The sequence below is a fragment of the Camelus ferus genome, chromosome 20 (genome assembly GCF_009834535.1).
Source record: "Camelus ferus isolate YT-003-E chromosome 20, BCGSAC_Cfer_1.0, whole genome shotgun sequence".
Lineage (NCBI taxonomy): Eukaryota > Metazoa > Chordata > Mammalia > Artiodactyla > Camelidae > Camelus > Camelus ferus.
The window spans coordinates 12,468,003-12,492,841 of record NC_045715.1 but is presented as its reverse complement, the minus strand read 5'-3'; the positions used below and the strand labels follow the sequence as shown (position 1 = coordinate 12,492,841).

General features: G+C 37.0%; 1 protein-coding gene across 1 annotated transcript in view; it reads left to right on the top strand.

Annotated features, from left to right (window-relative positions):
• Window positions 1-239: 239 nt before the first annotated feature.
• DEK (DEK proto-oncogene) overlaps window positions 240-24,839 on the top strand; it is a 29,028-nt gene continuing 4,428 nt past the window's right edge. Inside the window, exons 1-9 of the mRNA XM_032462556.1 lie at window positions 240-424; window positions 790-949; window positions 3,945-4,046; window positions 4,276-4,385; window positions 5,473-5,567; window positions 6,386-6,506; window positions 10,618-10,806; window positions 22,736-22,871; window positions 23,204-23,352. Of these exons, the coding sequence (XP_032318447.1) occupies window positions 799-949; window positions 3,945-4,046; window positions 4,276-4,385; window positions 5,473-5,567; window positions 6,386-6,506; window positions 10,618-10,806; window positions 22,736-22,871; window positions 23,204-23,352 (1,053 nt within the window). The 5' untranslated portion in view covers window positions 240-424; window positions 790-798. The remainder of the gene's footprint in view (window positions 425-789; window positions 950-3,944; window positions 4,047-4,275; window positions 4,386-5,472; window positions 5,568-6,385; window positions 6,507-10,617; window positions 10,807-22,735; window positions 22,872-23,203; window positions 23,353-24,839) is intronic.

Here is a 24,839-nt window from a genome sequence, read left to right as displayed (position 1 = left end):
GCCGGCCCTGGGCCCGCTCTCGCCTGCCGCCCTCCGCCCGGGACGCGCGGCCTGTCCGCTTTCCCAGAGGAGCCCGGACGCGACGCCGGACGCCGCTAGTGCGGCCCCGGAGCGCACGGCCCCTCCCTCCGCCCGAGCCAGGGCGACCCCGCCCCGCCCGGGCTTCCCGCGGAGGCGCCGGCCCGCCCCGCCTCCCCCACCCCGCGCGCGCCAACTCCCAGCCCGTGCCCCTGATTGGCCGCCGCATTCCCGCTTTCCTTCCCGAACCGCCATTTTGAAAATCTTGTCGATTCTGGGCAGCGGAGAGTGCGGCGCGAGCGTCACGCCAGCGAGCGGCCCGCGCGCTTCCTCCTCGGCGCCCGCCGCCGCCTCTCGGAGCATCTTCGTGCCCTCGCGCGCCAGGCCTGCGGCGGCCGGACCCGCGGTGAGGGCCGCGTCGTAGAGGGGAGGCCGAGAGGGCGCCGCTGGGCCCGCCCGCACCGCCGCGGCCATTTGGACGGCGGCCTGGGGCGGGGGAGGGGACGCGGGGCGGCCGGCGGCGCGGGCCGGGCGGTGGGAGGGGCGGCTCGGCGCCCGCGCTTTCCCGCCTCGGGACGGCCCGCGGGGCGGGAGGGAAGCCGCCCCCGGGGAGTGAGCGCCGCCATCCCGGCTACGCGGGGAGGCAACTTTGAGGTCGGGTTGCCCGCGGCCCCCTCGGGCGGTGCTGGGTCGGTCCACCGCGGGCCGCGCGTCCTTCCCGCCGCCAGGGGCGAGGGGACCGAGACGTCTGGCTTCCGTCCCCGCCCGCAGGTCCACAGCATGTCCTCCTCGGGCCCTGCTGCGGAGGGAGAGGGAACCCCCGCCCAGCCTGCGTCCGAGAAAGAACCCGAAATGCCCGGCCCTAGAGAGGAAAGTGAAGAGGAGGACGAGGAGGAGGAGGAGGAGGAGGAAGAAGAGGAGGAAGAGAAAGGTGGGGAAGGAGTCTTGTTCCTCGCGATGGATTTTACCGAACAGAGTTTTCTGGCTCTTTTTGCGCTTAGAGACGCTAAATCGGAGTGGTTTTCAGCAAGAATTGTTTGCAGAATTGTCTGCTTTTTTTGTGTGTTGAGCGGTAGCAAATAACTTTGTGAATTCCCGTTTTTGAAAAATACTTGTTCTTTGTTATTACATACTCTGGAGTGCAGTCGCCTTCTCGCCAGCAATACCGGTTCATAACATTTTATCATTTGACAGGAAGTATGTAAGTTTCAGATCTCTTTTAAAAACTGCTAGCCTTTGAGGTTACTAAGATAATGTTTTATTTTTGCTAACTTGAGTACACATCCTTTGCATTTTGAAGGTATTGTAAGATCTTTAATGAAATCACACGTTGAGACTTGAAGAAGTTACTCATATTGGTCCTGGAAGTATTTTAATAGTTTTAATATGCGTTCTGAACTTCAGCAGACGTTGTTTTCAGAGGCTTAGGGGGAGTTACTTTCATGGGGAAACACCGGTGAAAGCTGTTGTTACTTGAGAAAGTTAAGTCCGAAAGCAGTGAACTATGAAAGAAAGTTAAATACGAGCTCAGAGCTGTCTCAGTTTTGGTTTTGAAGGAGAGCAGTAATAACTGCTGGTTGGAGGCATGAAACAAGAACCTTGCAGAATTGAGGAGTAGTACTCGCATCAGTTCATCCGAGATGCATGGGGCAAGTGCCTCTGAGGTACGCCAGCTTCCTAAAGTGTTTGCAACCACTTAAAAATTAAATCACGGATCTTACCGTTCTTGGATGATACTAGCCCAGCCTGGGTTTATTTAATATATGAATACAGCTCATCCAAACTTGGAAGAGGTTTGAGATTTTCGATTGAAACCCATGCTTAATTTTCAATTAAAAAAAAAAAAACCTAAACCAGTGTTTGGTCAGCATTTTTTAAGTACAATCTGGGTTGAGATTACACGGTGTGCCTTTTGTTTGTCTAAAGTGGTAGGTGCTCTAATAGGGAAGCATGTCCAAGTTTAATCACAGAAATGCTTAGGAAAAGATACGAATTATCTTTAAATTATTCATCATATAATACCTGAAGATTGGCTGAAGTATATCACTACCAGTCCAAGACTTTGTCAGCACTTTTTCCTCCAATTTTTGGTTTTGGATATGACAGAGATGGTGAATTTCTTCATGTCAGGAAAAAATTATAGAAGCCATGTAAAAATACTATAAATGACCAACACAGTAATGACTGGGGGACTGGTGATATTTCAAATTGCGACTTTATTTTTAACATGAAATTTTTTTTAAATTATTTCCAAGCAGTTCTATAGTTGTCCTAATTTATTATTGTTCTGTTTTCCTCATTTGAAGTGTTTGTGGAACAACTAAAATTATGAATGTTTTTATCCTACTTAGCCCTGAAAATTTTAACTCTACTACTCAGGCGTCATAGACACGAGACAGTGAAATTTGTGCCAAACATGAGGTGGAGTTGACTTAACTTGGCAGTGGTTTGTGGGGTGAGGAGAAGGGAGGCAGGAGATGCCTAGTCGAAGGTGACTCCTAGGTTTTTGTCTTCGGCAGCTGGGTGGCTAATGTTACCATCTTCTGAAAAATAGAATTCATGAAGATGAGCCAGCCTGGAGATGATTATGACTTCTGTTTTGGATGCATTGAGTTTTGGTGCCGGTAGGACATGAAATGGAGCTGTCCAGTTGGCAGCCCCGTTGTTTGATCTGAAGCTCAGGAGAAAGCACTGTACTGGAGATAGACCAGGAAAGTCCTTAGCTGGTAATCAACAGCAAGCAAACGGCTTAAGCCGCTCAGGGAAAGGAGGTGGAGTGATAACCAGGGTAGCTTCTCTGCATTCTCCACATCATCGCCAGGAAATACCTGCTGGGATCCCTTTCTTTTTACTTATTCTTTCTGTGCAGATCTTTACATCTCCAAATTTTACCCATCCTTCAAAGCCAGCTCCAGTGTCTTGATCCTTTTTCCCTAATCCCCAAAGAATTACTCTTTTCTCAATTCACAACTTTTATTTGTATTTTTTGGAAGTGTTTTATCATCCTCTACTTTGGAGTATAGTATTTGTGTCTCATCAACCCCGGTAGACATGATCTCTTTTAAGAAATACTCAATTTCTTAATCATCTGTTGATCCTCCCTTAGTATCCAGTGCAGCTTTGCACAAAACAGGCATTCAGTTGAGTGAATGCAAGGATTTCCAGCAGTATATGTAGGGTCCTTTTATCTGACTTTATCTCAGTAAGTAAATGGCTTTAGAATATCAAGCTTAATGTTTTAAGTTTTAAAATATAATGTATTTCCTAGCTTTTTTTTTAAAAGCAGGCTGGGCTGAACATTTCAAAACCTTTTTACAGTGATTTGTGATCATTATGAACATAATCTCTTGAAGTGCCCCTCCCAGTTGTCTTAAAAGTACACTTGCAGAATTTACCCTAGCCATAGTAACTCTGTGCTGCTCTGCCTTATGGTTCTTGTCTTTGTTTTGTCAGCTTACCAAATTATTGCTTTCCCCTGTGTATATCTTTTGAAGTTCTTAAAATCTCAATCTAAACTTGCTGTTTTCTTCTGTACAGCACACTGTGAATCCCAATAAATGGAATTATGTCTAGTCAGAGTAGACTTAGGGTGTTGTTGATTTTTCACAAATAAAGTGACTGGATTTCTACAGCAGTATTTATAGTTGGATAAAAAGTTTGTTTGCATTCTGATTTTATTTAATTTTTTTTGACTGGATCCCCTGTGGTGTTGGCAGGTAAGTGAAATGTTACTTTTAAAAAACTTCAGTGATGCTATTAACTTATGAAATATTTTTATCTCTGTTATGTCATTTGTTTCTCAAAATCATGCTCAGGAGAAGAGTAAGGTATTAGGTGTCTGCTATTTTTTTCTACATGTTTATCCAATAAAGTTAATACAGTTTTTAAGCTTTTAGTTATTTAAAAAGTATTAAATTAACTTCTAGAAAAGAGTCTCATCGTGGAAGGCAAGAGGGAGAAGAAAAAAGTAGAGAGGTTGACAATGCAAGTCTCTTCCTTACAAAGAGAGCCATTTACAATTGCACAAGGTAAGTTTATGTTTATTTCATTTTATAGTGAAAATGCCTAATACACAAAACGATGGTTAGCAGTGCTTCATTTTTAGTGTTTACTAAATAGTAGTATATTATTGGTGTAATTTTTAAAATTTTTCCTAATTAGAGCAGAAGTTACATGTAAATTATGTTGTAAAAATAGTTCTCATTAAATTAAATGTGCTAACACATAATGAATATTTAATATGGTATTTTTTTCTAGGAAAGGGGCAGAAACTTTGTGAAATTGAAAGGATACATTTTTTTCTGAGTAAGAAGAAAACAGATGAACTTAGAAATCTACATAAACTGCTTTACAACAGACCAGGCACAGTAAGACTTTTTTATACCTTTAACCTAGTCACATATTTATGTGATAAAATACTTCACAATAGAAGCCTAATTTTCATCCTGGAAAGGACTTAAGTGATCAACTGGATCAATTTCCTACTTTACAAGTGAGCCAGCTGAGACAAAACCTGAGACAAGTGTGCCCCAGGTTTTGACTGATTTACACAGATAGGACATGTAGCAGCTGGATGTCAACCGTTAGTGTGGTAATATCCAGGGTCCTGTATACTGTAGTTGTTTTTAGGCCAATCTCATATTTCAAATTGTGAAATCCAAATTATGATGATATTAGTGATCTTTAACTGTATTAGGAGAAATTTATACTTTGGATGTTTTTAAGCATTCAGAACAAATGATATGTATTGTATCTCATTTGAGCAAATAACTAATAAATTAGGTGGTAATTCTTTGGCAATGTATTTGTTAGAATAAATCAGCGTTTCATTTACTGAATTATTACACTGTACACACAGCTTTGGTATTCCATATAAGTGAGGAGATTTTGCTTTGGGTTGTACAGAGGCAAAGTAAAGCTTGATATTGTTAAGACTGTCTGAAGCATGGTAAAATTTATTTTCATGTGTTACCTCATTCAACCCTCACAACAGTCTAATTTACACAAGTCTCATTACTGCTAAATGGTATTTACTTTTGAAGGTGCTCTGTTCTTTACTTTTTAAAGACTGAATCCCTGACTTTCTGATTTGGAAAATAAGAATTACTGCTAGTAACTTGTATTACTTGAGGAAAGAATGTCTTTTTTAGTAGTAACTTTCCGTATCCCTTGGTGCTATCAGAAAACATTTAGTTGGGGGTTTATAATTACAGTAAAAATTCCCAGATGAAATTCATCTAAATTCAAACTGTTATTTTCAAAGAATTAAGTTTGTAAACACTTTATAATGTTAATATTTTAGTAATAAATACAGTTTTCCATTGTGAATAAAAATGTTGAGTAAATCAATACTGTAACATGGAGGCAGTTGTGAAAATAAAGATGTTGACTTTAAATTTTCTCTTGTGTATATTACTGGGTAATAAGCATTAATAATAAGGGAAACATTTTCAGGTGTCCTCATTAAAGAAGAATGTGGGTCAGTTCAGTGGCTTTCCATTTGAAAAAGGAAGTACCCAATATAAAAAGAAGGAAGAAATGTTGAAAAAGTAAGTTATTTTTATATCATATATTGATTAATATGCTTCCAATGTATTTTTAAACATTTAAATATAACCACCCTTATATTTTAAGTAGACTGCTGATTCTTTGCTTTAAATTCCAAGACAATGTCATCATAAACTGTTAACTATTAGATTCCAGTAAATAGTGGATATCAAGGTTATTGAAGACTCAAAGACATTTCTGTTTCTTAGAAGAATGATACACATAGATAAATTATTCAGTCTAAAAATGTAGAGTCTTAAGGGAATGTAGTGGAAACTATTCCACTCCTGTTCCTGTCAGCCACTTAGTTCCCCCACTCTACAGGTACCGTTTAAACTACTTTAAAAATAATCAATTTGATAGAAATCATAATGCAAGCAAGTTGATAAATATTTTTAAAATTTTTGAGATGATATGTTCTTAGAGCTTTTGTTTATTGTTATGTATTTATTATGTAGTTTGAGAACTTTAAGTAATAATTACCTATTCCTTCATTGAGACATTCAGTAGGAATGCTGAGGGAGAAATGTATTATTTAATCACTACCCAGAAGAATTAACAGATTTGTGAATTTTATAGTATCAAAAAGCTTTTTACATTATATTCTAGTGAGCTAAGTGAATTTATTAATAATTATATCTTTTTATTTTGTGCACTAGTCAAGATTATCAGGAGTACTTCTAAAATTCAGAGAAACATTGGCTGCTTTCTTAATGTCTTTGGCTGAACCAGTTTGGTTAGCTATTACCTGTATATTGTAGAGAATGTTTATAAACTTTCCTGCATAATCACAGTTGGTTTCTTACATTTTCTGTTTCAGATTCAGAAATGCCATGTTAAAGAGCATCTGTGAGGTTCTTGATTTGGAGAGATCAGGTGTAAATAGTGAACTGGTGAAAAGGATCTTGAATTTCTTAATGCATCCAAAGCCTTCTGGCAAAGTGAGGACCACTTTTTACTATTTCAGAAACAAATCAATTATTTGTAGTCTCTCCTTTTTTTTTTTAATAAGGAACAACTTAATTAGTTAGCATTGCTGTCAACATTTTAGTAGTATCTTCTACATTCAAAGATACTGGCATATCTGCAACAGTTTTATGATAGAGATAACATAGAAGGCATATGGATATATTCTCCCTTATCAGGGATAAAGAATATAAGATTAAGAAAAGTAATTGTTAACTAAATGTTAAGTGGGCCAGAAATACAAAGTAAGTATCCAGAGTTACATGTCTAGAAGGCACTTGAAGAACAGAAATAGGTTGAGCTGAGGATGAGGAGTTGGGCTGGTGGAGGAGGGTGTGCAACGTGTAATCAGATCAAGAAAGACACAATGATGTATTAGAACTGGGTATTTTCTAGATACTGGAGTAAGTGAGAAAGTGACAGAAAAAAGTTGCCTCTTTCAAGTTTCTTGGATTGGGTTTCCAGAATCCTTAGAGCCCAGGAGCTGGACAGGGAAGTAAAATAGTCTTATGGTTTCCCCCACTCTTCCTAACATCTGGATTAGGTTTTCCCTAATTCTTCAACAGTAACAAAGGACATCACTACCTTAAAATGTCAGTTGAAATGTTAGTTATATGACGTTGCATTTTCAGCTTAAGTCTTTCAACAAATATTTTCATATTTTTTCACATTTTGATAGGAAAGAAATTGTGAAGAGATCTGGAGGGCCTAGGAGTTCAGGGGAACACTCAGTGAGGGGAGAAAGACGTAAAGAGTAGAAACCAGAAAATAGCTCTGGGGCTCTGTTTTTGCCTTCTCTTGGTCCTGTTTACCATTAGCAGGACAGTGAAACTTACAGATAGTTTTGTCATGCAGCTGTACACCAAAGGGGTATGGAGATTTTTGGGGAGCTGGAGGTGGTGTTTTGAATTGGTTATTTAATGAGATTATATTTCTGTTTTTCTAAACTTACAATATGGCTATACCTACACCTTGGGATTTCAGGGGACAGATTTGAACAGTTTCCCCAGAAGCAATTACTAAGTTGAGGGATATGGTTGGCAGGGGGGTGATAATTAGGTTTATTTATTTTTATTTATTTATTTTTAACGAAGATACTGGGGATTGAACTCAGGACCTTGTGTGTGCTGCACACACAGTCTACCACTGAACTGTACCCTCCCCCCACGAGGGATATGTTTATATTCAACTTTTCCTCAGAGATTTTCAAATGTGTTCTTTTCAGGACCCCATTACCCTCTTAAAATTAATGAGGACCCCTAGAGCTTCTGTTTATGTGGGTTATATTTATATTTACTGTGTTCTAAATTAAAACTGAAAAATCCTAAAAAGTATATTTTGTATGAAAAGTAATTACTTTCCAAAATTTTAATGAGAATGGCATTGTTTTTGCAAATTTGCTTATGTCAGGCTTAAGAGAAGACAACTCTATTCTCATTTGCTTCTGCATTCCCATCTGTTGCAATGTATTGTTTTGCTTGAAGTATATGAAGAAAATCCAGCCTCACACAGCTATGTAGTTAGAAAAAGGAGGAATATTTTTAAAACCTTTCCTGATAATTGTGGATAGTCTCCTTTGATATGATATCAAAACTCTGCAGTGGTGGATTCTTAAAGGTTAGTTGTGATGTGTTTGAAACCATGTTAATGAACTTGGACCTTTTACCTATGCTTGATTTTGTAATATGCACTCTCCATTTGGAAAATATCAGTTCCCTGAATTACGCATATATTCCACATGTTGGCACATTTCACTGAACGCTGTCAAAATCACATTCATTAATATAACCATCATCTCATCAGGAAAAATCTTTAGGTACTGGGATGCTGTCACGTCAGTGGTTGTGGGTATGAATTTTTCCAAATTCTCATTTTCACTTGAAAATTTGAAACCTACTGGCAACAAATACTGTCAGTTGTTTTCCTTGAGATGATAGGCTCACATTCATTTTTGAGAACATGTCTATGAAATAAACCTAAGTCTGAATAGGCATGGATTTTTAATTACTCTTTTAAAGAATGATGTACCATGAAAAAAAGTGGCTAACTTAGCTTACTGCTCAGTTGTGCAAATGCTTTTCCTTGAGAAAATCAGTGAGCTTCCATATATAGCCAAAGTACTCTGTGTACTTCCCATTTTGTTACACAAATGCTTTAAAGACGTACTCAAAGGTTGAGCGTTAATACAGTTAGTATTTACTGTTGCATCAAGGACATTCTTAAGTGAAATACCCTGCTGATGTGTGGTTGTGAGGAATATAGTGACTACAAAGTGATCTTAAAATTGTTATACTAACATTGTTCACTAACCTTTTGTATTTCTACCTTGATTGTTAATCAGATTTTGTTTCCAAAATGGGATAATGCTGTTGGCACTGGATTCTGAGTAATAGGTTCAACTGTTTTTAGAACAAGTATAGGAAAAGTCTAATTATCTAATTCTAATTTCTAATATTTTAATTCTGTAGCATTTATATATTACTACTCTTTAAAAATTAAAAGCTCTTCATTTATTTTTAGAAGTTGTATTTTCTTGATTTTTTTCTTGAATAATTTAACAGTCTTTCATTTTCCTATACCCAGCACCCATTCCTGTCCTTGTATTACTAATTTCGTATACAGATTATATTCTCATTACCTGTATTTAGTTCCTGAGCTGACATAGGGAGGGAAACCACATTGTTTAAATATATTTGAATCTTGGATTTCATTTAGTGAGTGGTGAGAGTCAACTTTTTTCCTCCAAACAAGCGTATCAAAGAATTCATCCAAATGGATTTGCTTCCTGGTATAGTTGGTAATGGCAATAATTCACTTAACAAGGTTATCTGTATACATTTAGGGAGGTTTCTTGTGGGGAATCTCTGAGAAATAACTTAAGTCCACTAACTTAAAGTTTCTGGAGTGACCTAGATTGGCTCTTTCCCAGTCTGCCTTTAGAAGGATAGGTTGTTTGGGCAAGCTAGGGCTATCCTGTGGACTGTAGATAGCCTGGAAATACTGCACTACACAAACAGCAGCTGCGTTAGTTTTTGTGCAGGTGATAGTGACCCCTAAGATTGGAAGTTCTTAGGAGAGAAAGGGACCTGTGGTTCTGCTAGTTTCATGAGAGATACTGCTTAAAGTTACCAATAACATTTACACAATTATGCATGTTAAGATTATATCATGGAATTTTCCTTAATGTTTCTGCGTATTGCAGAAAATAACAGACAAAAATAAAGATGAAAGATACCCATAATTTTAGAAGTAATAATTTTAATTCCTTAGTTGTATCTTTTTAGATCCTTTATGCAAGTTTATTTTATAGTTTTCTATTTCAGAAGTTAGCAAATACCCACCCCAAGAAAGCATTTAAAAATTAAATTTGTTGGTTAATATAATCAAGTCATTTTTCTCATGTGATCTATGCTTTTTAAATATGCTTGCTTTAATTGAATATCAAAGTAATGGCAGTATACTTATTTTGTGGTTCTTAATTACTTTCATAATTAACATATTCAACACTTAACTGCATATTTTAAATTGTCAGTGAGAATATAATCCTGGCATTATTGAAAGTAGAGCCCCTAGGTAATATGAATATAAACTATATGCTTCATAAATTCAGAATGTGTAAAGTGAGGTTTTATTTCCCTTACGAATGGTTCCTCCCAGTCCTTTTATTGGAGAGTCCCCTAAAGCAAGAAGGCAGCAACAGTTTTAAAGTTTGTAGGAGTGAAATAAATTACAAGTCTAACTGAAAATATTGTCTTGATGAAGTGTAAACAACTGTCTAAACACGGTGTGTACTCAGGCTTCTAGTCCCATATCAGAATGTAGGATACGTCTTTCAACATTTGTGAACAGTCTCTCACCTACATGTTTAAAACCTAGAGTTCTAAACAAATGAAAAGGGTATTGGTAGTGCAGATAAAACAATTAACTTGACACGTTGAGTTCAAGATGAATTATTCTATGTAAAGCTGCTAAGCTTGAAAATAAAATTTCTCAAGACAAGAACAAGAGGAATTGAGAAGTAGTTATCAAAAACAGGTGATTGACTGGGAAATAAAATATCTCACTGGTTTATTTCATTTTATGCAGCCATTGCCAAAATCTAAAAAAACTTCTAGCAAAGGCAACAAGAAGGAACGGAATAGTTCTGGAATGGCCAGGAAAGCTAAGCGAACCAAATGTCCTGAAATCCTGTCAGATGAATCCAGCAGTGAAGAAGACGAAAAGAAAAACAAGGAAGAGTCTTCAGATGATGAAGATAAAGAAAGTGAAGAGGAGGTAAAGTGTTGGGGTTTTTTTTTTCCCCACAACTTTCCATGGGGAGAGTTAAGAACTCCTGCTCTAGAATAGCTATAGCCAGAAAGCATAGATTGAGGGAACTATGTATGTACCGTATTGGCTGATTTTAATTCCAAAGACTCAGAAATGCTCAAGGATAAACCCTTTCTTTCCCTCAAGGAGCTTTTGGTTTTATTGCCTTGCCAATGCGTAAGAGTTGGGAAAGAGGTTGGTGTGGACTGGATTTGAACTGGACCATGAAGACAAGAGTAGGTAAATGGAAAGGAAGGGGCGGGGAAAGGGTGCATATCCTGACAGGAACACAAAGGAGCAGATTTTTTGATAGTATATTAATATTTTGTGGTTGGCTTGGACCATTTTATTCTGTCTTATGCAAAAAGCAAGGGTTTAAGGACCACCATTTTTTTCTTAGCTCGGGGTTTATTTAATGAGAATAGCAGCATTTGAAGTTTGATTGGTGGGCAAATCTTGTATCACTTAGGAATGCCTGCCATTTTCTTTCACTTGGGAGTGTTGATAAAATGCTGAGAATATTTAGTTTCCAGAGTAAAACTTCAGGAAGAGGAGAGCTGCTGAACCGTTTAAGGGGTTAACTTCATCCTCTCCTTGGTATGTATCTTCTGTCAAGTACATGAGAGTGGGTACCAGGAGATGATTTTCTGTTGTTAATAGTGTTTTGGTGGCTCTGTTTTACCTTTGTTTTGGTGCTCCTTTTAATGGTCAGAACTTGCTCTGTAAATTGGGTAATCCCCCTTGTCTTATTTAGGAACTTGATCGACGTGGTGTGATATTATGGGCCCAGATGATTCTTCAGTGTGGAGGGCTGTCTTGTGTGCTGTAGAATATTTGCCCACTAAATGCTGGTAGCACATCCCCACCCCCAGCCTCCAGTTGTGAAAACCAGAAATGTTTCTAGACATTACCATGCCAAATTACCATGTCCCCTGGGGGCAAAAGTCACCTTCAGTTGATAACTACTGGATTAAAGAAAATAAAGATACGGTGAACCCTGATTTTATATGTGTGTGCATTTTGTGTATATTTGTCTTTAGGTATTTAAAACCCACACTTGTTTCAATGCCAAGTTTTACAGACTCCTACAAAGTTAAGTATGAAATGCTTCATAATTTAAAAAAGGATATTATAGATCTAGCAGATGTTTCATAAATAGTATCTTAATATATTTTTGGTGTGAAGGAAGATGAGTAATCTGAGCACTAAGGTTTTTATGGAATAGATTTTAAGGACATGTAGGAGGCGAACATGTTTGTTTATATGTGAATATATAATAGTAGAAATTTTGCAGTAATAGATTTCCTCATTAAACAAATTTTTGGTTATCTGCCATGTGTATTCACTATGCCTCCCAAAACCATTTTAAAGGCTGATTTAAAGTATGAAAAGTTGTTACAAGCATCTAATTTTTTCATAGAGGTAATTATGAGAATGGCCTTTGGAGACTGAATTCAAATCCAGCTGTATACTGATTATCCCTGTATGACTTTGGACAAGTTGCTTATAAACTCTGTGCCTCAGTTTCCCATCTGTAAGATGGGGATAATGATAGTACCAGCCCTCAAAGTATTTATTAAGTGACTTTATTTAAAGCACTTGGAGCAGTGCTTGGCACAAGTACTATGTAAGTATTAGCTGCTGCTGTTACTATTAATATTAGCATGTTTTATCATATGTAAGATTTCTACATCCAATCTTCCTATTATTACTAAGGTGCAGGTTAAAGTCAGGATATTTTATATTCATTTCTTTTTTGCTTCCAGATTATTGTCCCATTGTTTTAAATAGAGTTAGTTGGTGTCTGTGATTATAGGTGACCCCTGATTTATAACCATATTAATTTTTAGACAAGTGAAGTTGACCCCTGCGAATCAATGCCTTTCTACAGTACTGTAAATGATCTTTTGCTAGAAACCCAGGTCAAATGATGAAAATCCATGGAGGAAAAACACAAAAATGCTTTTATATGCATTAAGTATATCAAATCACACAATGTAAAAGCTATTTCATAATGCTCTATTTTCTGTTTTGGTTTTTCTGCTTGGGCTGGTATTGACAGACTTCATAAAATGTAATGCCAAGTAAAATCTGGACTGAGAAATCTTTCTTTTTTCCTGATAAATCACCCTCCAACAAAGATATTCTTTATTTCTCTAAAGACTTTCAAATTTAGGGCTATCCTCAAAAGCTTTATTGCTGATTTGATTACTATGAAAGGCTCTGATTGCCTTTGAAAGGTAAGTGCTAGCAGGAAGGACAGTGTTTTTTTGTTTTTTTTTTTTAACACCTTTATTATGGTATGATTCCTGGGCAGTAAACTACACATATTTCAGATGTACAGTTTGATAAACTTCGATAGATGTATACACCAATGAAACCACCGCCACAATCAAGATAGCTAATGTTTCCATCACTTCCCCAAGGAGTCCAAATTTTGAATTCCCAGTTTATCCCTTCCCACCCTCTTTACTCTCTGGTAACCATACGTTTGCTCTCTGTCTGTGGGTCTGGTTCTGTTTTATAGATAAGTTCATTTGGGTCCTTTTTTTTAGATTCCACATAAAATCAATATATGGTATTTTTCTTCCTCATTCTGACTTACTTCACTTAGAATGATCATCTCCAGATCCATCCATGTTACTGCAAATGGCATTTCATTCATTTTTATGGCTGAGCTGTATTCGTGTGTGTGTGTGTAATACATCTCCTTTATCCAGTCATCTGTTGATTGACATTTGGGTTGTTTCCTTGTCTTGGCTATTGTATATAGTGCTGCTGTGAATACTGGGGTACATGTGTCTTTTCGAATTATATTTTCCTCCAGATATATGCCCAGGAGTGGGATTGCTGGTTTGTATGGTAAGTCTGTTTTTAGTTTTTTAAGGAATCTCCATACTGTCCTCCATAGTGGCTCTACCAATTTACATTCCCACCAACAGTGTAGGAAGGTTCCTTTTCCTCCACACCCTCTCCAGCATTTATTGTTTGTGGACTTTTTAATAATGGCCATTCTGACTGGTGTGAGGTGATACCTCATTGTAGTTTATATTTGCATTTCTTTAACAGTAATGTTGAGCATCTTTTCATGTGCTTGTTTGCCATCTGGATGTCTTTGGAGAAATGTCTGTTTAGGTCCTCTGCTCATTTTTTGATTGGGTAGCTTGTTTTTTAATAGTAAGTTTTATGAGCTATTTGTATATTTTGGAAATTAGTCCCTTGTCAGTCACATCATTTACGAATATTGTCTCCCATTCTGTAGGTTTTGTTTTTTGTTTTGTTGATGGTATCCTAAAAACTTAAGTTTAATTAGATCACATTTGTTTATTTTTACTTTTATTTTCATTACTCTAGGAGCTGGTTCAAAAAATGTATTACTGTGATTTATGTCCAAGAATGTTCTGCCTATGTTTTCTTCTAGGAGTTTTATGGTACCTGGTCTTACATTTATGTCTTTAATCCATTTTGAGTTTATTTTTGTATATTGTGTTAGAGAATGTTCTAATTTCAATCTTTTACAGATTGCTGTCCAATTTTCCTAGCACCACTTGTTGAAAAGACTCTTATTTCTCTATTGTATATTCTTGCCTCCTTTGTTGTAGATTGATTGACCTTAAGTGCGTTGGTTTATTTCTGGACTTTCTCTCCATTTCTGGACTTTCTATCCTGTTCCGTTGAGCTGTATGTCTGCTTTTTTGCTGATACCATACATACTATTTTGATAACTATAGCTTTGTAGTATAGTCTGAAGTCAGGGAGCATGATTCCCCCAGCTCCGTTCTCCTTTTGCAAGATGATTTTGGCTATTCGGGATCTTTTGTGTTTCCATACAAATTTTAACATTTTTTTGTTCCAGCTCTGAAAAATGTCACTGGTAATTTGATAGGGATTATATTGAGTCTGTATACTGCCTTGGCCACTTTAACAATACTGATTCTTCCGATCCAAGAACATGGTATATCTTTCCATCTGTTTATATTGTATTCAGTTTCTTTCATCAATGAAAACTTTAAAGTTTTCAGATTACAGTTCCTTTGCCTCCTTGGGTAGGTTTATTCCTAAGTATTTTATTCTTTTTGGAATGGTGGTAAATGGTATTGTTTCCTTAATTTCTTTTTCTGCTATTTCATTGTCAGTGTGTAGAAATGCAACTGATTTTTGTATATTAATTTTGTATCCTGCAACTTTACCAAATGTATTGATGAGCTTTAGGAATTTCTGGTAGCTTCTTTAGGGTTTTCTATGTATAGTATCATGTCATCCGTGCACAGTGACAGTTCTACTTTTTTTCTGATTTGGACTCCCTTTATTTCTTTTTTTTCACTGATTGTTATGGCTAGGAGAGAAGGACAGTATTTCTATGGTAACTTGTATTTTTCCTTATTCTGTTTTTTGAAGACTCAGTTAAGTGGTAGCCTTGTTAGGGACTTCATAAAGGTAGGTATTTTTTGGTCAGTATTCTGAAAGGACCTCTTTTCTAAGAGGCCAGGCAGAAGAGTTGCTGGTTGATTAGAAAAGTTGAGAATTACTTAGAGACAATTTTTTTCTGTTGATTTTTTTCGTGGAAAATTACTAGGTTAATATTACTTATTTCCTGAAATGAATTTCTCCTTCATAGACAAGACTTCTCCCTGTAAGATCAGCTTCGTCTATTTTAGATTCCTGGAGTAAATAACAACTGTTTTTTGTTTCCTTTGTAAATTGAGGAGTTTGGACTAAATCTGTATCATAGTGCTGAAGTCAGAAATCTTAAGCCGAAATCCAGTTCAAGTTACAGTCGTTCGTTAGCCAGTTACATGAGATTGAATTACTCACCTGCTATTTTTCATAGTTAGCTATGTGGAAGAATAGGATACTTAATTTATAAAATGTAGGATTAAAAGCACTGAAAACTACAGTTAAAAAAGAATTGGTGAGTTTTTTTTTTTTTTAAGTCTTTTGTGAGAAGTGTGTCACATTTAGCATGTTAGCCAGCAATTGCTAAGGCATTTTGTTTGAGGTTTTTAGTACCTGTACCTCTGTTTCCATGATATGCAGTGAGTGGTTCATAACAGTTTTTAAGTTGTCTTTTTTTTTTTTTTTTTTTTGGAGTTAATTCAAATAAGGTGTTTTTCTGAGAGTAACCTGGGTAATAATTTCTTTATAAAATATCTGTTTTAAACATCTTTATCGTCTTGACTCTTGGACGTGTGCTTACTTAGGACAGTAGAAGGAGAGCAGTTTGGAACCAGGAAAAAACTGATAGATGAAGTTTCTTTAAAATGAGAGAATAGAGGTTTAATTATTTTTCTATAAATTTATTCTGGAAATCAACTGATTCCCACATTGGATTAACATTTTTAGGGGAAGATTACCAGAATGAGCCAGTGATATTAAACCATGCTCAGGCATGCCATTCACCACAGGTGTTAGACCTTAGGCACAGAGAAATTACTGGATAGTACAGGAAAAGAAAGGAGAAGTAGTGCTCCCTACATTGGAGAAAACAATCCTAATCGTCTTTTAGACCCTTAAAAGCTTGCTTAACTAATACTTCTTCAGTTTTTGTATCCTAGTGTCTTTGTAATGTACTCTTTATCTCTAGGAAAGTATAAAACAAACTAGATTTTTACTTTGTGAGTACTGAATTTATCTGAATGTTTCCAGATATATCAGGAATGCCTTCAGCTCTAAATACTTAAAAGACCCCACGAATAATGTCCAAAACAAGAGTTCCTTTTTCTTTCTTGACAAGAAGTCCACAGACAGGTAATTATGGACCAGTACAGCAGCTCAAGAAAGGTGTCAAGAATTTGGGGGCCTTCTTTCCCTGAGCCACCACCTTTACATGTGACATTTAACCTCATGATGTCAAGATGGATGTTTTCCCTTTAAGCATTGTATCCCTATTCCAGATAGAGACGAGCAAAGGGCTTTCTCCTAGTGATGTGTTGGCTTTTTACACCCTGGAAATCCCCAAGTATGTTGCATTGGCCAGAAATTTGTTACTCAGCCACCTCTAGTTGCCAGGGAAGTTGGTGAAACCCAGGTGTTAGCTTTCCTGCCTCTGTAGGAGGAAGGCAGATAAAGATGGGATGTTGAGTGAGCCATCCTACAGTGTTTACCAAATCAGAAATTTTCAGTTACAATTTTGGTAAACATATTTGGACCATTTGAGGAATTATTTGGTCATGGTGGGAGGAGGAACGTGAAAGTTTTGTTAGTCCTTAATTACATTCTAAAAAATAATTCCCCCATCCCAATTTGATGAGAGGAATTACAGAATTATTTCAACTATTGAAACCTTTTGTTGGAAGGCAAAGTTGAATAATTACCATAATAAAATCTGTTTAGACTTAAACGTTCATAATCTTTTGTGACATATAGCAAAGCTTGCACATTCTTTACTCTTGGCACTCTTGAGTTTTCTCAGCCAAGTTGTTAAAAGAATAGCGTATTTTAAGCTAATACTTATTTTGTTCATCTGTTCACCCAGTACAACCTTTCTGCTGTGAGGACAGGATTCTGGCTCTGTGACAGGCGTCTTTTTTGGAGACCCTCCTTCAAGAGCCCTGCTGCCTATAAAAGATAGGTAAGCCTTCTCCCAAGATTTTTTTTTGCCTTCCTTCAAAAAGTACTTGTGTCATTCCCTGATTCTATACCTTCATGGTTATCAGACACATGGAGAATCTTCAGATTTTTAAAAATTTGTATTATTTCAATACATTGTAAAAAAAAAAACAACTTAGATTACAGTGCATTGTACTATCTGAAATTGATGGCAGCTGTCAGTTTTACCTGTTTCCCTTTAGCACATGTAAAATACCTACAATACTGGATGGTCCTGATTGAAACACTTACAGCATATTCAAAAATGGCAAGCCACAATCTTATTTAGAAATAAGTTTGGAAACCAGCTTTTTCTTTCTTTTTTTTTCATGTAACACCTAATTTTTTCCTATACATTTTGTTAAAAGACTCAAAAGTCTTGCCTCCTATTTAATTAACAAAGGTGTTAACTATCATGAGTACTTCTAGCATTTTTCTTTTATAATGCTACATAATGTGTTGGCTATAATTAACTAAAATATTCAGAATATTTAAAACTTGGCATTTAAATGTAATCACTTTTCAATTTGCTCAGTTCAGTAAATCGGGAGTGTGCTAAGTGCTGTTAGGGTTATAGAATATATTTTCTGGCCGAATACCATTTGAGAGATACTTAATAATGTAAAATTTCAAAAGGAAGAGAATCTCTCTGTTGATGAGGGAAGGCTTTGGAGAGAGACGGACGTATCAATTGAAATTGACTTTGGGAATAGAAAGAAACGTTGGACTTGTGAACTAAAATGGGGAGTAGGGAAGTTCTTTGACAAACACACTTGTTTGTGGTTGGGTAGTTTGTCCAGAAGTAGAGCCGTGGGAGGTGAAGCTGGAGCGACATACACTGAAGCCAGACCACAGAAAACATCCCATGTGGTTGGGCATTGTTGTGTGAATAATACAGCCTTTGGGGATAGATTCATCATTCTGGTTCCTTCAAAATGATTCTTATTCTATCTGAGCATTTTGCTACATGGGGGAAAAGAGACATGGCCCTCTGTCTTCCAGGAACTGACAGTCTACCTGGGAGAAATCGCACTCATTCAGTTAGCATTTATTGGTACATATAAGGAGGAATGTACTGTGTGCGGAGTACTTTCACATCTTGCATCTCATTTAGTCTTGACTCCATGAGAGAGGACAATATATCCTCATTTTTTTAACTTTGAGGACAGGATACATATCCAGCTTTCCAGAGCTTCTAATTCGTTTATTTTTCTCTACAACTCTGTCCAAATCTGATATTAAGCAATAGCTTTAGGAAAGTTAATATGGGCATAGATCCACTTCTGCTTGTAAAAATTTAAAACTAAAAGCTGTTGGCATAAAATACTGTATTGATTTCTTTATCTGGTTCTGTGTTTTCCCTATGAATCTCCAGTAATTCATACTCTAGACCAGGAGTTGGCGTACTATGGTCAGATCCAGCCTATGGCCTGTTTTTGTACAGCCTGAAAGCTAAGAATGGTTTTTCCATTTTAAAAATACTTGTTAAAAGCAAAGATGAAGAATGTACAACAATGACCACATGAGCCAGCAAAGACTAAAATACTATCTGGCACTTCATAGGAGAAGCTTGGTGACAGGTCTAGACTACATTTGTCTATCATGAGACGTGGTTTTATAGCTAGGTGAGTCAGCTGTGGGGCTTTTTTATGCATAGGTCCTCAGGCCTCACCCTTGATGATTTGATCTAAGTCTTTTTTTCCTCTTAAATGGAGGTGTATAGATAAGTGATGCCGGAAGACAGTGATATTAAAAATGAGGAAGTTTGGCTAATCGCTATTAACAGAAAAAAAGATTTGTCTTAGCAAGCAGAATGATTCTAATGAAATAAAACCTTGGGGTTAGAATAGATCTTTAAAGATAATCTTGTCTCTAAGGATCTTTTCCCACCTCAATTTTCCAGTTAACATAGCAACTAAGTGCCAGTTCTAAGCTCTGCAGTGGAGATCAGGAAACAAATATGACAGGGTCTTTATGTTAAGCTGTTTAATCTAGTTGGTAGGAGGGGAGAGGTCAAAGATTAGAAGGAAAACATAGGATGTACCTTAAGCGCTAAGAAAGCAGTTTGGCCAAGATAATATAGAAGCTCAAGATGGAGTATTTACCTCTTTCTAGGGGCAGGTAGGGAGCAAAGATCCAGTCAGTGAGCCTTCACAGGAGGTAACAATTTGATCTGAGCCTTAAAGGATGAACAGGAGAGCGAAAGAAAGAGTTGGAGAACAAAACTGGATTCCACCAAGGCCAATCTTAGCTTTGAAAAAAAATTTTAGAGAAATTTTAGAGAAGTGATCCTGGAACCCATACAGAGTTTGGAGGTAGGGGCCAGAGACAGCCCTGACACTGGGCTTGCTTGTCCTTTGTTGCTGTTCTGTGTTTCTGCCAGCGTTTTTTATCCTTTGTTATTATTGGTAATATTTGTATGTAGTGGAAAAAGTTAAATTTAAGAGTATAATAAATAGGTTATGGTATCACTGATTTACAGCATTAGTTTACTTCTGTAGTTTCACCTCTGGCTTAAAGAAATCCGTAGGTACATTTAAGTCATTTCTATAAGCAACTCATGCAGTGGGAGGCACACTGTACTTTAGGTCTTGCTGCTTAACTATCTGTAAGACACCGTCTTAACTACACAGATGCGTTTTCTTCATTTATAATTAGATAAACTGTCTGCTTTTTTTTTTTTTTTTTTTTTTGCTTTGTTTTGGTTTTTCCCTCATATGAGATCATGTATATGAAAGCAGTGCTGCACAGATACCTTTTTCTTTTTCCTTTTAATTACATTTTAACCACGTCCTGGTTTCAGAGTACAGGTAAACCAGATTCTGCAAGCGATACAGAGGTGAACGGGGCAGGGAGTCTTTAAGTGGCTGCTTTATGGCAAACACTCTTGTAGTTGCTAGGGACAGATAGACCTAAAGTAAAAATAAATGTCTCTTCTCATGGAGATAGTTAGCTACGCCCTTAAGAAACTTACAGTGTAGTGGGAGAACAGACGTGTAAATACTTTAGTAAATGCACTTTAGTAAACGTAGTATATTAAATGTTTTCTTTGATGCCTTACATGTATTTGGTCATTTGACCCTCACAAAAGTTCTGCAGATATGGCCATAGTTTGTCAAATCTGCAATGCCTATAAGGCATCATTTTAATGTAGATTGTGAAATGTACCCCAATATCTGAGATAAGGTGTGGAAGTGTTAGATTTAACAAAGTTGTCTGGTATTATTACCTCCATTTTACACATGCAGAATCGGGCATAGGGAAGGATGAGTGTCTTGCCTGAGAATGCAAAATTAGTCACTGGTGGAGTCAGGATTTGAACCAGGAAGTTTGGCTCTAAAAACCTGTGTTCTTATTCACTGCTTCACAATATCCTCTATAAAGTAGGGATAGATGAATTGTATGCCAAGTATTGTGGGACTGTGGATTAGTCAAACTGGTGATATTATGAAAGATTTGGAGGAGGTGATTGCTAAGTTGGGTTTAGAATCATGAGTGAGATTTTCCTAAGTGGAGGAGGGGGAATGAAAGTAATGAAAATTTGAAAGTTCATGTAACATTTAAATGGGAGTGGTTTAACTTGCCTTCTCAGCTCTCCCAGGGCCTCTTCATACCTCCAGAATACCAGATTACCTCGTTTCCCTTAACTGCCAAAATTTGTCCATTGTTTTACAGTGTCAAAATCTGTCCTTTGAGATGCCTTGTGGTCCACAGTTATCTTTTCTTCCTATACCTAATCTCTTACTGTCTCGGCAGCTTAGGAGATTCTTAACACCTGCAAATCTAAAGCACATAAGAGTCAGTTATCTGATAGCCTCCTTGCTCAGGATAAAACCCATAGGTAGGAGTTTCTACAGAGTGTAGTTATTTTACTACTTAGTTTTCACTGCCCGTGCTAGTACTACCAGGATGATAAAAGATCCTTTACTGAATTCCAGTCTACATTTGTCACAGAAAACTTTGTAACTGTTCACTAAAGATAAGTGAAATCCAGTATAAATAACATAACTTGTTATTATAGGGATTCGGATGTTTGGGTCCAGTCCTGTCTACCAGAATGTAAAGAAATAAGCATGATGTGTCTTGGTTAGTTAACACAGGTGTCATTGAGCCTCATATTGCTTTTATTCTATGTATCTATTCTGTGTATCTGCCTTGCTTTTAAAGAAAACTTTAAAACTTGAGGCTTTACTTTTAGAAGCATGTTGACCCTTTGACACTTGTTAAATGTACTTTTTAGTAGTAGTTGAACTAGATAGGTTAGTTCCTGGCCAACAGACCATTACTGAGGTAATGCAGGGTGATACAGACTTGTGTAAGTATGTACAGTGGATGGCAGTGTAGCAAGAGGAAAGACAAACACTGAAATCCAATGAACTGCACTTAGAAATAGCCTGAGTCCATCTGACTCTAGAACAGGTACTTGAATTTTCTTTAAGTTCCACACAATATCCTTTATTTATTTATTTATTTAGTTATTTAGTTATTTAGTTATTTTTCCACAATATCCTTTAAAAAAAAAGAAAAAGGTTGAATTTTGATGCTAATCAGAAATTAGGAATATAAAACATTTGGAGAAATATTCTATCAAAAGTGATTTGCGGTATTTGGGTGTGTTAAAATGAGATTTTAATTATCTTGGGATATTTGCCTTATATAGGATATTTTTACCTTTGGGAATGTTTAATGAAGAATTAATGTTTACTAATTTCATAGGCCTTGCTTGAGACAAAGTAACTATGAACTGTAATTTTTTAATCTATTCATATGTATATACTTGGCTTTTATTTTGTTAGCTGTGAGTTAGCGTTTAAGAAAACAAGTTCTGGAGTCAGACTACCTATTTTAATCTCACTTCTTTATTATATTAATTATGTGACTAGAAGAAACCTCTCAGCCTTTATTTCCTCGTATATCTATAAATAGTTATTGAGCAGCTACTTTGCACCACGCACTGTTTTAGGACTCAACACAAAAAGGTCAAAAATCCTTGTTCTTGTGACATTTACCTTTTAGTTGCAGAGATGACAATAAATAACAAAAATATTAGTACCTTTATTTTCTTCAAGATTAAGATGTAACACATATAAAGTTTTCTATCTATACTGTGGAATAAATGTGGGCATCTTTTATTTTTAGTGTTTCATTATTGACCTCACATGACTAGTTTTGTGTTAGGATGAAATTAAGTTCATTGAATGTATTAGTCATCTCAAAAATTGATACATTAATTTTCTCTAATATTGTTGAGGGATGAGAAGGATGGCAGTTAATCTTTCATTGGTGTGTATACTTTTCTTTCCAACAGCCACCAAAAAAGACATCTAAAAGAGAAAAACCGAAACAGAAGGCCACTTCTAAAAGTAAAAAATCTGTAAAAAGTGCTAATGTTAAGAAGGCAGATAGTAGCACCACCAAGAAGAATCAAAACAGTTCCAAAAAAGGTATGTTAGAAATGGCATGTTTCCAACTATAACGATGTGATTTATATGCTGCAACATAGTGTTTAAGCATTGTGGAGAATGGATCAGCTGTGAAGAACATTGCGGTGGGGGAGGTAGTATGCCAATTTTTTGTAATTTTTCAACATTGACAAAAGTTCCATTGCATGTTTTATAGGTAATAACAGAGTTGTGATTTATACTTTCTATAGTCTAATACGCCTCTGAGAATCTGATGAATGCATATAGAATTCTTCCTAATATGTCTTCAATATTAATTTACTTTGCTATTTAAGAAAAACTTATTCCCATGTAATAAAATATCTTTCTTTTAGAAAGTGAATCTGAGGATAGTTCAGATGATGAACCTTTAATTAAAAAATTGAAGAAACCTCCTACAGATGAAGAGTTGAAGGAAACAGTGAAGAAGTTATTGGCCAGTGCTAACTTGGAGGAGGTCACCATGAAGCAGATTTGCAAAGAGGTAATTGGACAAACGCTGAGATCATTTTGCTTTTATTTGAAAAGTTCTTTCACCCATTCCTCAGTTGGAAGCTAGATTCTTATGTGCGTTCATTCATTGAACTACATGTCAGTTCTTCTTATAGGTACTGGGATACCGCAGTCAATAAAATAGTCAAAGCTTCTGCCCTATTGGAGTCATTTCATAAACAACACTGGAACATGTGCAGTGACTAATGTTAAAGTGATACATTCCAAACTGTGTAGGAAATGCTCTTTTGCTGTTACGAAAGCTGTTTTTATTGATGCATCCCTAGATTATGTTAGTTTGAAAAAGCAGAATCTGATGAACCACCTTATTTTCAATGTTACTGTGAAAAATGAGATGTTACAGATTAGGTTCTTAGGTCAAAGTTCTGTGGAGCTCTTCTGTTACTTCTCAGGAAATGATCTAGTTTGCATGATTCCATAGAGTTTCCATACTCTAGATCAAAATTGGAAGATTTTAGATTCCAGTTTCCTATAGAAAAATGGAATTAAAAATTGAAATGTACCAAAGGTGAAATACTCTTTACTTTTTAAAGACATTGACTATTGATTTATTCATTCAGCATTCACTGAGCCTCTCCTGCATATCAGGCACTGTGACAGACGTTAGAGGTAGAGCTGGAGAGGCCATGGCTTGGCTTTGGAGGCCTTGCAGTCTGGTCACTAGAGTACAGGGTGTGTGTGCTGTGAGAAGGGTAGAAGGTGCCACCCCACCACAGGACAAGAAGCATCTCCTTAGGACTTGGAGGAACCTGAAAAGGCATCTTGGAAGGGACTTACAGCTTCAGCATTCATACAATTGTGGGACATTGACACATTCACATCAAATGTGACAAATATTGACTCTGAGGAATAGTTACTAGTTTAATTTGGCTGAAGACTAGAGTTGGAAGGAATTCTCCACAGAGGTTAAGAGAGAATACTAAAGAGTTTTGCCGATTTTATATACACCTTGTTACAGAGGTTTGATTTTCTCCCTGCAGCTAGTGGGGACTTGGAGGGCTGGTTAGGCTGTTGAGAGGTATTAGGCAAGGGCATAACACCATCAAATTTTTATTTTTTAAGAGGCATCCTAAGCATATGAAGGAGGACAGACCGGAGAAGAATGAGACGAGAGGCGAGGGAAGCCCAGTTTACGTCACAGTCGAAGTTAGAGGGTTGCAGTAATGCAGGTCTGAACTTGAGAGAGCCTGATCACAGGTTGCTTCTGTGGGTGTCAGGGCTTGGGTGTATTAATCATAATAGGAAATAAAACAAAAGATGTACGTTTTAAAGAAAAGATGGATTTTGTTCTAGACATTTTAAGATGGGGTACTTGAAACGTGGGAGAAATTGTGAACGTTGTAATCTCCAAAGAAACCTAGACTAGGACATTGTTGGGAGCTAAAACCAAAAGTACAGATGAGGTGTCCCAGGGAAGAAGAAAAAGGGGGAGGAAAGCAGAGGGCAGAGTCCTGGAGA